This window comes from Sinohyriopsis cumingii, chromosome 15 (assembly GCF_028554795.1).
Source record: "Sinohyriopsis cumingii isolate HCF-2022 chromosome 15, ASM2855479v2, whole genome shotgun sequence".
Taxonomy (NCBI): domain Eukaryota; kingdom Metazoa; phylum Mollusca; class Bivalvia; order Unionida; family Unionidae; genus Sinohyriopsis; species Sinohyriopsis cumingii.
In genome coordinates, this window is record NC_142975.1 from 99,183,214 (window position 1) to 99,199,891 (window position 16,678).

Consider the following 16,678-nt stretch of genomic DNA (forward strand, 5'->3'; position numbering starts at 1 on the left):
TTACATTTGTAAAACTTTATTTCATTTTTTTTTTACTTATAACACTATCATCTTCCTGCTTTGATTAAGCAAAGAAGCTTTTGGTGGATGCTCCCTTCTTCATTTCACAATTTTTTTATGCAGTTTTGTCCTGAAAGGTTCCTCCAGGTCATATATTATCAACACCACCACTTTAATGTCTTTACTGCATATTTTACAAAACGCATGTTAAGATCCTAACTTGAATACATCTACAATGCCATAAAAGACTATAATCCAATCAGCCTGAACCTTGCCACGACCTCATTCAGTGTCTTCAAGCAAGCGTTTCTTTGAGTTAGGCTAGCCATTTGATGGATGGAATATTTCAACTATATGAGAGAAATAAATAAAAAATAATTAAAATATTTATATCTGACATGTGATATAGGAAGATCTCCCGATTACAAATGTTACGAATTTATATTTTTTTCTCATACACCCCAAGATATTATGCCAGGAACTCTCAAACAATTGAAATCTAGAAATATAAAAGTTGACACAGCAGCAGTACAGAAGTTTATACCTTGTCAGATATTGATCGTTTCTATTAAAATTGCGTATCCGGTGTTTGAAAATGTATGCATTTGCTATATGGTGTGCTGAATTTGGTCACAAACTTGATATGAATTTGCAGTGTTATATATTTTCGAGCCATGAGACTTTATCTCAACACAGAAAAGTCGGACGAATTACGGTTACACCAACACGACTGCCACACTATGTAAATTATGAAAAGTGATGCAAACTTTATGCATTTGATTGTAATAAGTATACATAATAAAATAATAATGTATAAACTAAGAAAACAAACTTACTAAGCAGGTAGTTAGTCACTATTAGAAATCCGAGTGAGCGTCAAATTTCATAGCGATAAACGACAAGATCTTCAGACACAGGATTTTAACCATGGATAAAACTCGTTTTATTATTGAAGAAAAACCACGGTTTTGAGTATGATTTGATTGGTTGTTTCGGGCTACACTAGTTTCACTGAATTCTCCTTCTAAAGGAATTGTTTTGCCCAGAGTCCCGGATGCACACAAAACAAAAAAGAATTTTTAAAAATAAAATTACAAATTTTGTATGAAAACGCAATACAAAACGATTGTACGTCCGTACACCAATGAAAAAGAAAAAACGTGCAAATTACGTGTAAACCGTACAAGTTGACACCGATGCAAAATATATTTCTACATACATTTACATATTTATAATGTCAGTTTTTTGGATCCAGTTTCATACATAGTTTGTTGCTTAGTCCTGTTTAATGTATTATTTACAGTCTGCATATTCCTTGTACAAATGCTGGTTGTGTGTGTGCGTGTGTGTGTGTGTGTGTTTGATTTGGATTTATAATGTGGGTTTAACAGTTTTAGTGATATCACTATAATATTTGCAATGTGGCAGTTTTGTAGTGATGTCACCATGCCACATATATGTAGCATCATGTCCCACCCAGTCACATTATTCTGGCCAACCAGTCCCAACACTAACCTCTTAATGCTGAGTACCAAGTGAGGCAGCTGTTTGTACCATTTTATAAGTCTTTCGTATGACTCTGCCATGGTTCGAACCTGTAACTTGCATCCAAGGCAGACACTCTAACCACACAGGCCACTGGAGCAGGCAAATGTTGGTTGTTTTGCTATCTTTGATGCAAGATTAATTACATCAATACAGAGATTCAAAGAAGTTAAGATGTTGAATTTGTATATGCAAGTGGGATCAAACTTTGTGAGCTGACAATAGTCTTATGTAAAATTATTTGCACCAGGAACAACAGCATCATTACCAGTGTCTTATTGACCATACTTATGACGAGCTTTGGTCTATCTTAGAACATACCCAGGATCTAAATTCCTTACCCTATGCCTACAATCAAGAACATTATGGTTTATCTCACCACACAGATTACATTTTTTATTTGTCCTTAAATGTCCATAATATTGGAACTGTTTACTTTTGTTCACAATGTTTTGACTTTGTTTTGAGTTTTTGCTTTTACTTCTGAAAGTGACTTCTGAAATTGTTCACAATTCTGGTGACTTTATTTATGTTTTTGACATTAAATCCTTCTACTCCTCATTGAAAGCTTATTAAAAAAAATTCCCAAAAAGTTCCTTGTTTATATAGCCATCTTTAGTAAGTAAATCCTGGTAGTTGTAGCCTAATTTACATTTGGTTGGTGAGCTAATGTTCTGATGGATTCATTCATATCCCATAAATCGTGATCTTCATGCCGTGCCAGTTCACAAAGAACTATTTCCCATTTATGATTTTGTCTATTATTCAGTCAATTCCAATTGATCATCTCTTTGTGCTGTATTATCTCCTCCAACATGTTTGACAACGGTGGAAAAGTTTCTTAGATTATAAAGCATGTATTGTATGTACAATATGCCACCTGATACTGCACATTTTTTTGACATTCTTTTCCAATCCTCTGACATTTAATCCATGTAGAATGGAGCAATCCCATTATGAATACATTGTTCTTTGTCTGTAAATGAGACAGTCTGTGGTGGATGTTTGGTCACACTCTGTTTATTTCCTTCATTGGCTTGGGACACTTCTTACTGTGCATGAAACAGACAAGGTAAGTAACTTCTCAACACTCCATTCTACACCTGATAAGTAACTTCCAAACACTCCATTCTACACCTGACCCTCAATCACAAGCTTTTATTCCCATCCATAAAAGTACTCTTCCATAATAGTTGCCATTTGTGAAACGTTAGAATGAATTTGGCCAGCTAGGAAAAAGTTACAACCGCCTCTAACTTCTAGTACTTACAAGAGATACAGTGTATATTGAGACCTAATTTTAATCCACATAAGAGCAGCCCCAACAGAATAAACTAATGAAGCACTGAAACAAATTTTAGTTACCTGTTTTACTGTTGCTTCATAAACTGGATCTGGAAAAGCAATAAAGGTTATTTCTATTCCTTTGGGATTAAGCTTGGTTATATTAACATTCTTTGTGTTGTCTGAAAAGAGAATAAACATAAATATGCATAAATTGTATGTTCATAAAATATTCAATATTCTGCAAAAAAAAAAGACTATCAATCATTTGTGATTACACTAACGAAATGACATCCGTATTATGGTATTATTTTATTTTATTGCATCATCTATTTGTATTGCAGGAGGTCATCAGTGTAGTGCTTTGCACTGTTTTTCTTTTGGAGCCAGCTGCCTGAAAAAAAAAATAGGGACATCATTATGAATCAAGGGGTGTAATGTATACTGTAGTTGTAATTCCTGAACATATTCTGGGAAAAAAGGAGAATAATGTACAGCAGATACCGTAAATTAATTATCATAAAAAAGTCATTAAAAAATATTTCACTTGCATCTAAACATATATTTGTACTGCTCATTTTTATTTCTTTGCAACAATATGTATTCCTTTTCAAGCAGTGATATTTTCAAATTATTACTGTACAACCAAAGACAAGATCATCCAGGGACCGAGTTGTGCCTCTGTATTTTAATGTTGCAATACATGTATATTTTATTCTTATCTTCTTATTATTTGGTAATTATTCATTATATTCAATTATTCACTCACATTTGTAACATCTGATGCAGGCTTCTATTATGATTGAGAGCATGGCTGACTTCAACATTCATAAGTATTTGCATTTTAACATCCTGGAATATTGTGTAAATTTTTCACATATGGACATTCCTTTTGAATTTAAGTGGTTACGAGTGTAACTTTTTTCATTTATGACCAACCAGACATCATAATACGTCTTTCATAAATCATCATGTCAATATCACATTCTGTTATTAGGAGAAATAATAATAATATGCCATGGTGGCCATATTGGATGTCTTAGCAGCAGCATTTTCATTTTGAGCAACTAGACCCACAGCTGTATATATGGTAATGTAGCAATTTTCCAAATAGTTAAGAAGGAGAAGCAATAACTAAGAGGCTGAGATGTGTAGGGTAATGGACCTCTAGCCATCCCATTAGCTCTTCTAACATATCACCATCTGAGCTAAAAATATCAGCACCATACCAGAAAATAATGTGGGGATGAACTGGGCACTCCATCAGTTTGAAGCTGTACCAATGTAAAAGGGTATCTTTCCTTGAGATAAGGATGATGTTGGGCTACGATATCTTATAGCCTACTCTGGACATCTCTGCTCATACGAATGTGTCACAGATGCATATTATCAAGTCATCAGCTACACAAGCATTAACCTCAATCCTATTGGGTAGTTATTGTATGATATCTTCCCGCTCTTGATAGTACAGTGTAATTAAAAACATTTTGTGCCATATAATCCTCGGGCCAATGCATGCAAAAATCTAAATTTTACATATCACCTTGTTATGGACCATGTGGCATGCCCAATTGTCAAAAAACACTTGCTTTGCAATATCATTCACAACTCACACTTCTGTCCATGCGAATTCTAGTCTTATCTGACGAAACTGAACAATAACTATGTCTGAAAGCTCACCAGTCCTGTGAGTCAGTGGTTCTTCCCCTACTGTATAGACTGGCTGACATATATATTTGTTGTTGTTTTGCGGTTTAATGTAATTTTTCGCAGATGAAAGGCTGTATGTGGTAGACTTTATACATTGTGAAGGAAGAACCCGGGAAGACCATGGGAAGAACAACCAACTCACTGGAAGCTACTATCAAGCTTCATCATGCAACCACAATGGCTGAGCCCAAGACTTGAACCCACACAGTCTAAGGTGAGATAGTAGTGATATGTGAGGGTGAGTGATTTAGACTTAGCCACTCGGGGCTGAACTGCCATATATAGCCTATGATGTGCTGATACAGGATCGTCAACTGATGCATCACCAAGGAAGGTCTGTTGCTGATTCCTCTCAGTGGAAGGGTGTGACACACTACTTCTGATAGGGTGGTGGCAGTGCATCTCCTCCTCAATGGGTGAGGCAGCGACACACTATGAGAAAAGCAGTGCATCTCCTCCTCCAAGGTAAGTAGTGACACATGATGGTAAAGGCAGTGCATCTCCTCCACAATGGGATGCATCAAAATGCTTTAGGATGAGCGGTGCATCTCCAACGTGGAAGGCAGAGACATGCTGCTACATGATCACTGTATTTCCTTAATTGGATGTAGCAAAGTGCTGAGAGGGGTATTCCAGTCAGAAGATCCCTTATGTTCAGTAACAGAGAAGCCAGACAATTCTGAGGAAGAAGGGAAATGAAATTTCTTCTTTCTCTGATAAGTGCAGCTGGAGTCTGCAAGATTCCAGCTTTCTACTGACCGAGATTTATAGAATGTACGATGAATTTCCCTTGTACATTTGGAACACGTAATACAGTCTGTACGAGTGTCCGAGGAATACTTGTTGTGGCCACACCTGCCCACTGACTGTAATCCTTAATATAGTAAATAAATTAAAATATTTATAATATCACTTATAACTCAACTTGTTGTATGTACAGTGTAAGAAGTACACCCCTGTGATCTCTAGAGACGTAGTAATCCGTAGCATAAATTTACCTGTCTTAGTGTTTTATACAATTTTTATTGAGAAAATGAAGTATACGTACATACAAGTACAAAGTGAAACAAATTCAACGCATTGATTAAAATATCTAGTACAGTATACGATGTGGTTCCTGCGGCGTCAGTATAAACTAAAGAACACGCAGTATCTAGTGAGCATGCTTTCATTATTCCTTGCGTAAATGATTTAACTGTACCTAGATATAAAATGATTTTGATAGCACGTGTATCAGACCCCTGCAGGTGTACATGAATTTAACCTAATTTCCTGGAGAAACCATCTGACGGAATTGTAGAAATCCTTTTAGTTATTTAATGCATGTATGCAGGATTCGTGTTATGTGTTCAACGATACTTGAGGATGATTTATGTATGTTGTACAATATTTCGAAACAGTGAGTTCAGTTCATCATGTGCCGCACATGCAAAGTGCTTTCAATAGGAAGAACTGAATACTTTCAGCACTCAGACGATGCATGACAACATCGTCTGTGTATAAATGACTCACCGTAAAACTAAATCTACATTTTACGGAATGTCTTGTCAGTGAGCGGTCTACTTTAAGGACTTTCACATCTTCAGCTGTAGAGGCATGTGAGTTAATTATTAATTTATTGTGTATAAGTTATAACTATTGTACTACCACATTTTTTTAAAAATATTTTCTATAAAGCTTCGGCTTATGTAGTATAACGCAAAATATTTTCTGTTCTTGTTTGTGACTTAGCAAGAGAATTACATTAGAAATATAACATTGCATTTTCAAGAAATTTTTACCGTATGATTCTTATTGGGCATGGAAAGGTTTGCTTTTGAACCTGTGTATTGTTTTGTAATTATTGTGTCGATAATGTAACCTGTATAACTTGCCGTATATACTGTCATTACGTTTTATAGTATATGCCCGTGTCATGCATAATACACAGTGTTAGATGGATTTTCAGCTGATAAAAGTAGTAGCTGTGTAGCTGATCAGAGTCACAGCCGTAGAACTGACCTGAATCGTAGCTGTAGAACTGAAAGGATTCGATGTGGTACCAGCTGTAGAGCTAAACATAGAAGTTGGCCATAGCAGCTGTAAAGCTGAACCATAGAGCTGAGTTAACAGTGTTGCTGGTCGAGTAGCATATGATCGGGCGTTGCTGGCCGATTGCTGGGTGCCGATTGCTTGCCTGACCAAGGAATTGAATGGTGGTCAGTGTCTCCCTGGGCTAATTTTTGGGGGTTTGTAATACCCAGTGTTTTGGGATTGTAAAGATATTTGATATATATGTCCCTTCATTTTCATCATTTTACTATTTGAGTAAAATATGTAATGTTTTCACTAGTTGTGTGAATATATTTTACTATATGAGTAAAGTACCCCATTTTTTACTATTTGAGTTTAACACATCAATGTTTTCGCCGTGTGAAATCGCTGTTAATCATTCACCTTTGTCCTTGTACTGTGTAAGTTCGTTTATTTGTATTTTTCATTTGTTGCATAATTAGGTTCGTGCAGATTGTGTTGATTTGTCCAATATTTGGATCTTACACACACATATATTAAACATAAATATTAGTTTCATTAAAGTCATTCATCATTCAACATTGTATGTGTATCACCATCAAAAGCGTTATGTTGTTAATCCGAAATCCAGCCCAGTTATCTTGTTACAAACCGAAACTGGAGGAAACACTTTACCACATAACTATTTGGAAATCAGACCAAACATATGGCATAACACCATTAGATATATTTACTGAAAAGGACAGGTCACAACAGCATGGACAAACGAGTTGCACAATGAGTTGCATCATACTGATAAGTCTTCACTCTAAGAGAGGATGTATAATAACAATAATATTAGTACTAATAATAATACAGTAATAATAATAATGCCTTATTTACAGAGGGTGACTCATTAGTCTACAAATATTTTCCCTTGAGGCCCTCTTCGAGAGAGTATAACAATGCACTTTAATGAAGTTAGCAATAATTACTGCTTAGTTTAACATGTTTAACATTAAAATACTAACTTCCATTATCTATTAGAAACCCATACGTGCTCGTGATGTCTCATCTTGAATATTCCAATATTCTTTTAGCAGCTTTTACATGTAGTGGAAGATCGTTCCACAGAACTATACGAGAGTATTGTCATCTATTTTTAAATTGCTCTGTTCTTGGATTCGGTGCTAGAAGGTTTCCATGTGATATTGACCTCACCTGGTATTGTGTTGAAAAAGGTCTGAATAAGTCCTGAAGATACTCTGATGCAGTTCCATGTAGACATTTATATAAAAAGAAATGCTTTGTGAAAATCTGTCCAGTGATATATTGTGAGCCATTTGAGTTCTGTAAACAATCATTTTGAGAGATGATCAATGGATGCATCTAAAAGTACGCATGCTACTCATTTCTTAAGTTTATAAATCCAGTCACACTCAGATTTAGCACAGTTTCCATATACATTTAAACAATAATCAATTGTTGGAGGAATATATGACTTGTGGTATAGGTTTCGAGTTTCAATAGGTAAATATTTCTTGATTCGGCTGAGGAGGGCAATTTTGGATGACAGTGTTTTACTAAACCTATCAATATTGTCTTTCCATAATAAATTATTATCTACGGTCATGCCTACAAGCTTTTCATGTTTGACATTTTATAATGGATGATTAATTATTGCAAGAGGTAGTTCTGGTTTCCCTGACTTGTGTAGCTTTTGTGATGTCCCCAAAATCGTATATTTTTGTTTTACCTTCTGAGTTTAAGCTCATTTGGATAACTTCAGCATCAGAACTAGAAGTATTTAAGGTTGCATCATCTACAAACAAATCTGTATTTGTGGATTCATTATTTAATGGTAGATCATTGATATAGTTAAGGAAGAGAAGAGGGCCTAAAGCGTGAGATTGAGAGCTAATATTGCTAATGCTAACTTGTTGATACCTTTGGTTTAGGTATGATCTAGACCAGTTTAAAGAAGGATTGTCGAACATGTAACAGTTCAACTTTTTGCAGCAGACTTTCATGATCAACAATATCACAGGCTTTCTTGAAGGCAAGAAAAACAATCCCAGTCATATGTCCAGTATCCATTTCCTTCAGCCAAAGATCAATTCATTTGGTAAGTTCTGTTTGGCACGATTGGTACTTTATAAATCCTGATTGTGCTTTATGAAATAGAGAGTATCTTTCACAAAAATGTATAGACCTAAATTGTTACATGCTTTTCGTATCATTTTGACAATACAGGTATAATTGATATTGGTTTCTAATTCCCGGGATCCTCCTTTTCTCCTTTCTTAAAAATAGGTGAAACCTTTGCACATTTCAATGTTTCTGGAAAATTACCACTCATTATATTTAAGTTTATTGTATGCATTAGTAGCTTTGTTATTACTGGTGCAGCAAATTTAAGAATTCGTTGACCAATCCCATCCAATCCAGATGATTAATTAATATTCACCATAATTAGCATATCAAAAACATCAGTTTCACTAACATTAGCTACTGAAAAAAATAGTAATCATCAGGGATGTTAGCTCTTATAAATAACAGAAGAGCGTTAAAATAAATTGGGCTGTTAGTCTAGTTCTAAATATTGTTACTGGAGATGCTTATGGAGAAAGTGTTGAACATTTTCACAATGTCTTGTACAGATGATGCTATATCATCATTTTGCTTAAGTCTAGGGGGAGGACAACTGCTCTTGGGTGGGTTCAGCTCTCTTATGTGCTTCCATAATGTATAAGGCTGTATGGAACATCAGATAACATTTGTCTAAAGCAGTGCTGACATCAGCTATATTACCGACTGATCCGAAAGGTTTGCAAACTAAATCAGTTAAGAAGATTTCCTCATCAAACTGTTTAAAATCCCTATATTGTATTTTAATGTGCTGGCCATTTTTAGATAATTTAGGAACATGTCTAGTTACACAGACTGGGCATATTGATTTCACTTATGTTTTCAGGTTTATTGGTACAGACATGATCAATGAAAGTAGCACTTGTATCTGTTACTCTAGTTGGGGGTGTTAATTAACTGAGTAAAATTATAAGTTTCTAAGTTACTTATCCATGATAATGGTGGAGTTTTCATGTAGTCAATGTTAAAATCACATAATATGATAGTCTCTAAATCTTCATATAGTTATGCGTTTTGAATTTGCACCTCAAATCTTTCAATCCAATCAGCAGTGGAACTAGGTGGCCTGTAAACTGAACATTAGAGTATTGGCTTTGATTGGGCATGGGGTACTTCGATCCAGATACTCTCTACCTCAATAGTCTCTAGATCAGCATGCATGGTATAACTAATGAACTCTCTACATAGCGAAGAATACCCCCACCCCAATGGATTCCCTATCTTTTTTTTTAAAGTTAAACCCCTGTATTTGGAGAGCCAAATGATCAGCATCATCGGAAAGAAAGGTTTCACATAGGCCTAAAATATTGACTGATCTAGTCTGCTGTAATATTAACTTTATCTCATTCAGTTTAGGGAGGATGTGTTGAATATTCAGGTTGATTACTTGCTTATCTCTTTTGAGGAGGCCAAGGACATGCCAATTTTGAACAGAGACTTGATTTTCAGACAAGGTAGTATGCAATGTTTTGTTTATAGGCTTGATTGATTTATTTTCATCGCCTTGATCATTTACATAAACATATGAAGATAACATACAAGATCCATCTGTTGTACCATGACCACATGTAGTGGAAAGATGAGGATGTTCAATATGAGACTAATCTACATACCTACAAGAAGACATTGATATTTTAGACACTTGAGAAGCCTCAGATAGAGACGTAACTTGAACACTATCACATAGTTGTTTACATGTTAACGCGTTGCAATTTGTACACAAATTAGATAGTGCATGAAATCTGTTTTTAGAATTATAATTATGACATTGAAAAGGAATCACATATTCTAATGCATTTTGTTGCTGGATATGTGTTTCATAGGAATGTACATCATTGCCTTCTGCCTATTTGTATGTGCACAACTTTTGCTTATGTCCTAGTTTGTTACAAACGTTGCAATACATCTGTTTTACATGCAGACACAGCTGTGTTACATTAGCAGTATGCTTGGTCCAAGATTTCCCATTTAGGCATATTCTAACATGTACATGAAATGACAGTATGTTTTTTTTGGCACAAAAAAGAATGCTAAACAATAGGAATGGGTTATGCCCAATTCCTTACACTATACATGCAGTTTGAATGTAACTAGTTCAAAGTTTAGCATTGTGATTGGATCTTACAGTTTACGGATTAAAAACGTCACGTTCGCAAAGTGTTTGGAAATTTCAGGCAAACTGTCAAGGAATGGCTAATTCTGTAATTTATTTGCAATATTGATGCACAACTGATCAAATACACAAGGAATATGCAAATTTGGTGACGTCATCAAAATGCACCAATCAGCCATCAACCCCTAGAGATTTTTGGCATTTTGGCCTGAAATGGGAATAGGAAACTCATTTTGGGTGCTACTTCTGAATACATCCAATTGCATCTGCTTCTAAGAGATGTTTGTTAAGTCAGATGCCTAGTTGTGTTAGACAGAGTATTCATTGGCTATTTCACTTGCACATTTGCAGAAGGGTAAAAGTTGGCCAATTTTGTTTTGCTTATTGAACCCATCATTTTCATGTTCTGGCTACATTCTTCTCCAAAACTACAACTTCTTTTTTTCAAAGGTTCATCTGTCTGTTTGCAGTTCAGACCCGTATGCTTTAGATCTCAGGTCATAAGTCATAAAGTCTCAAATCTGGACACAAAATCCGATTCCAACAGCCGGCAAATTTTTGGTGTAATAGGATCAGGTCTCAATAAATAAGTTTATCCCTCTGTATTTTGTAATGTGAGTAGAAAGTCCAGATTGTATGGTATCATCACTTTGGTGTATCTTAAATAACCTCGACACAACAGAGCTTAGAAGTTGGGTAATACCTCGTGATGCATAAATGTGGTGCCAGAAGTTGATGAACTATGTATACATTTGGTGTTTTTTTTTTTTGTTTCTTTTTTTTTAAAACAAAAGCAGATGTCATCTGGAATTTAATTTTCCTTACATCAGTGGATTACTTTCAATTAATGAATATTGTTCAAGACAAGTTCAAGTAAATGTGTAAGTTTGTTATGATTTTGTTTTAAAATACAGTAAATGTCTTCACCCTAAAGCAAAAGAAGTAGATCAATATGTTCTGATTTTTCAAAAGGTTGTATCGTCCATATATATGACTGAAATAGATATTGCTGTCAAAATGTGTTTGATTGTACATCATTCTCGACGTCTAAGGCTTTCATTAATAGGTTGTTCAAATGTCAATCTGTAAAACCCAGCCCCTCATATGGAGATGCCATCAGCATGCCGGTCAAGGTGCAGGCGTGATCTGTAGGTACTTAACGCTCTGTCATTATCGCAGAGCAAATGAGGAGATTAAGCCCAACTGTGAGGTGTGAGGTTCGGACAAATTGTGAGTTGTACTATATAAGGGTGGCCATATAAAAGGGTTACAAGTGTACAGTCTAATATTCTGATTGCATGGATGGACTAGCATATTGACAGCAGGGTAATGGCTTTGGTTCTGTGATTGGGCAGTGCTTAAACAATCCACTAGCTCAACGTCCAACACCCCTCTTTCAGATCCGGTCGTTGTGGTATTATAAGTAAAGTGCATATCAGGCCTGTAGAATAAAAATCTAATTTGCCTGCGAAAACTTGTATGACACTGATAAAATGCAGAATTAAATTTTTAAGTTATTGAAAGTCTAGTAAGTTTTAATATTTATCCCATTTACCCGTATGATGATTGCCTACTAACCTTATTTATAGCAATGGCTGTAAACTTTGTGTACAAAGCATGCCCGTCACCCATGAATGGGGAACATATTGGGTGAGATACCTATAATTAGTGCTCACCTGGCTTTAATGTACATGCAATTCCACCAGCAGTAGGTCAAAACTACCATTCTTAAGACCACTTTATAGCTGAAATATACTGCTTTAGAAAATGAATAAATTTATATGTAACTGAATATAATATGCAGGTTATATCCACACATTACAGCCGATAGCTAGAATCACTAGTTAGTATCAATCTACTGGGGACCAGAACTGATACAAACAGTTGATGTGACCAATGCTGTTATGTGTGTACTAGCAATTTGTTTAAGGCTAACACGTGTACACAACAAGCTGTTAACTGGTTACCTTAATCGTGTAATCTTCAGAGTTTAGGCTCAATACAGTGATGCTATTTGAGGTATTATAAATAATAAAGGGACCAAAGGTGGTCCATGATCACGTTCAATTCTTTGATTAAATACAATGGCTGCCCCTTCATGGACATTATAAAAGACCAAACAAAACTGACTTAGAAATACTGCCAAGAGTTTTATTAAGAGGGGAATGTCCCCTACACCAACCTAACAGTGGAGGGAGACAGTGCCAAAATGGGAGCTGATGAGTAACGACATTATTAAAAGGTATATCCATATGTAATTCACGACTAGCATTTAATGACTTTATGTCACTTATTTGAGATCAAATATATAAGGTATCTGCATACCCAATTTAGTTTCTTATGCTAGATGATATTCTTCTCTGCTTCTTTTCACTCTGCTTCTTCAAAGCCTCTCACAACGGGAAATGGGTATATGACCCCCTTGTATCTTAATACTCATCGGTTTCGCTTGATCTAATGTTAAAAGCAGTGTGAATTATAGATGGTGAAATAAATCCTCTATTACGATCTGCTGTCTGTAATGGGAGAAACACTGCAATATTGGTCAATTTAAATAATTAGGTAACCGGTCTTTGTGATATTCGAACATATGTTTCAACAAATTGATCATATTGTCCCTAGAATATTTCTGCTGAGGGCCACTGAAGAAGAACTGCTACATAGGTTATCATGCACAACCATTTTCATTAGTGAATGGAAAATGTTTCTTACACCACTGAGAGAAAACACAACATCCACCTCATTTGGTTCTTTCCTTACCCCGCTGTGGGTAATCAACAATATGTCTTTAAATTTTAGTTCCTTTTTTTCTTTTTCTCAGCCGCTGGTACCACATGATATGGACAAGCTGCTGATTATTTCCATGTCATTGGTTCGTGCGATGTATTCAATTTACATCTAAGCATGAGAGCTTACCTCTTTTTCTATAGTATCAACCATTGCAAATGATCTTACCATAAAGAAATCAGTTATGTTCTGCTTCGACATTCATATAACTCACTGCTTGTTAAGCTCTGTACAATTCAGTAATGACTGACCAATGGATCAGTTTGTTATACAGATGATTGTATTCAAACACTATATCTTAGTTTAGTTTGATTTAGATCACTAGCAAAATGAATCACCAATACTTCATTTGACAAACCATTATTTTAATTTTGGTCTTTAATAAAAAGAAAACAGAAAAAAATACAGTGTGCACTGAGAAAACAAATTGAAGGAACCGCAAGTGTGAGCTCACTCCAATGGTTTTGAGAAATTGCGTGATTAATGAGTTGATTGCGAGAAATCCGCAATTCCATGGCCTGGAAACATCTCTCATTTGATTTCTGCAGAAACACCTAAGTAATGCAACCCTCATTAACTCATTAACCCCGTGTACCTCATTTACGCATCAGGAGGTAGTAGCCTACTTCCGAGCTCTGTAGCGTCAAGGTCATGTATGATACACTAAAGTGGGTGGTATTATAGAATGATAGACAGATGTAACTCTACAATGATTAAAAATAATATGGATATTCTAGTTGCACTCTATAAAAGGGAGGAAAAAACGTAATATTTTGGACCCGATATTTTACACTAAAAATACGCCCGTGGTCGGAATCCGATTTTGTCTGGATTTTTAGACGTTTTGGCCTCAGATCAAAGGCAGACCGGTCTGAACTGCACACAGACAGGCAAACCTTTGCAAAACGTAAGATAATAACTCCAAAGTTTACCCTTTTGCTCATGTGTGAGAGAAACAGCCACTGAAAAATGTTTCTATTACAACTAGCCATTAGGTTAACCGGAAATCTCTTGGAAGTCGATGTATTAGGATGTATTCAAAAATAGCTCCAAAAATGTGTTTCCTACTCGCATTTCAGGTGAAAACGACAAAAAACGTCAGGGGTTAATGAGTTAAAAATATTAATCAGCAAATCTGAGCACCATCAAAAAATTTCACTATAACTGTATAAAACAATACATGCTTCCAATGCTAACATCAATACTGCTGATCTAATTAGTAAGGATGATATTAAAAGAACAATTGGATAAATGTTGACATCTGGACCTGATGGAAAACATTTTGATTTAGGTAAAATATTTTGTGATCTGAATAAACAGACAAGCAAGTTTAATATGGTTTGGTTAAATCTTTTCGTATTTAAAGTACAGCGTTTGAAATGTTCTGTAAAAATTAAAAGTGAGAAAATAGGGCACTTTTGGGCACATCGAACTGGAGTTAGAGCGTGTGGAATTCGAGTCTGGGCATGTGATTATTTTCAAGTCACTAGCCCCGAGCCTGTGTATGAAAAATACAAAACAAAAACATTCTTTGCGTATTTATATACCTTTCAAACTCTGCATCTTTATGGTAAGGTTCTTTAAAGATACTTACAATATATAGTGAGACTTTTTGTTGCGCTCGTCCCAAAGTCAATACTACAACGATAGATTCCTCCATCAGCTGTGACCAAAGAGGATATAGTCAAGTTGAATCCAGTTGGAGTTTTTGTTTTAGTGTATCTGCTGGATGAAATGTCCATAAGAGAACCTCCCCGATACCATTCAACAGAAGAGTCAGCAATGGGATTAATGTCCTGACATTGCAAAACAATACTTTCTTCAATGTATCCAATGCTGTTAAAATCAATTGTTACAGTACCTGTAAAAAGATGTATTAAAGACTGAAAGGTATTCATCCGTTTAGAACTGGTAAATACAATAAACATTTCATAATACACCAGTCACATTCAGCCCATCATATATTGATTTAAATTCATTCACAAACATTAGTGTGATTAACAATTTAAAAAATAAAGATTGGTACAAAAAGGTCGGGGTTTGTTAAACATCTTAGGCATTGTACTCTATAATCAAAGAGAAACAAAGGTTAGAAACAAATCACCTAGTTTGCTGGTTTCGCTTCTTTACGTTATTTAGTTTAAGAACATAAAGTTATAACAAAAATTGGGGGCACATCAGGATCTTAATTTCTTAAAAACGGTTTAAATATTAAAAATGTTTCCTCAAAATTAATTTCTTTCTCAAATTAACACATTCAATTAATCTTTAGTGAAACCAACATGTATTCACATTGTCATCTGAGGTTGTTAAATCATAACCAGAAGGGGTCTGAGTCTAATAAATGGGATGAGTTGCTTGAGCTTGCCAGACATAAAATTTTGAAAGTAAAATCATCTTCAACAAAGCCAGAACTAAAATGTTTTTGTTTAGTATTTGGTGGGAAAGCAAAGTTTGGATGACAGTATATTGGGTTTGATTAGTAAATCTGTTTGTAACTTTATAAAGGAAATCATACCAGATGTAATTGGAATCAACAAAGTTTGAGCTTCAGAAAGAAAAGGAAATGCAGTGATCAGCTGGGCTGATCAAATTTCGTTTTCCCCCAACTGTCTAAAACAAGTGGTTTCTAAAACTCCTCTTATCCCACCTCACTTTTTACTTGTCCCAAAATTGTAATCATTTGTCAAGATTTCGATTTGGATTGTCCAAGATCCTCTCTTCAATAATAGTACAGTATGCAAGTGATCATGGAACAGTAGGTTTATCTGTGATTGGATCGAACTGTTCCTTATCAGAGCCCATAACATAATAATACTAATAACAATAACAATAATAGTAATAATAATAATAATAATAATAATAATAATAATAATAATAATAATAATAATTAAAAATAATAATGCTTCATTATTGATGGTGGCTCATAAGTCAAGGACTATTCTCCCTTGAGGCATTGTTCAGGAGAGTATAACACTTCACATTAAATGAAGATAGCAATAATTACTGTTTATTTTAATATGTTTAGTATTAAAATACTAAATTCCATTATCTATTAGAAACATATACATGCTCATGATGTCTCATTCATAAATACTC

At 35.0% G+C, this 16,678-nt stretch overlaps 1 protein-coding gene across 3 annotated transcripts in view; it reads right to left on the reverse strand.

Moving 5' to 3' along the window:
- Positions 1-16,678, reverse strand: part of LOC149782379 (uncharacterized) — a 225,994-nt gene that overhangs the window by 124,672 nt on the left and 84,644 nt on the right. For all 3 annotated transcript variants that reach the window (XM_089933774.1, XM_089933773.1, XM_089933772.1), the window contains exons 3-4: positions 15,174-15,440; positions 2,911-3,011 (exon numbers count right to left, since the gene is read on the reverse strand). In XM_089933774.1, the coding sequence (XP_089789900.1) occupies positions 2,911-3,011; positions 15,174-15,440 (368 nt within the window). The remainder of the gene's footprint in view (positions 1-2,910; positions 3,012-15,173; positions 15,441-16,678) is intronic.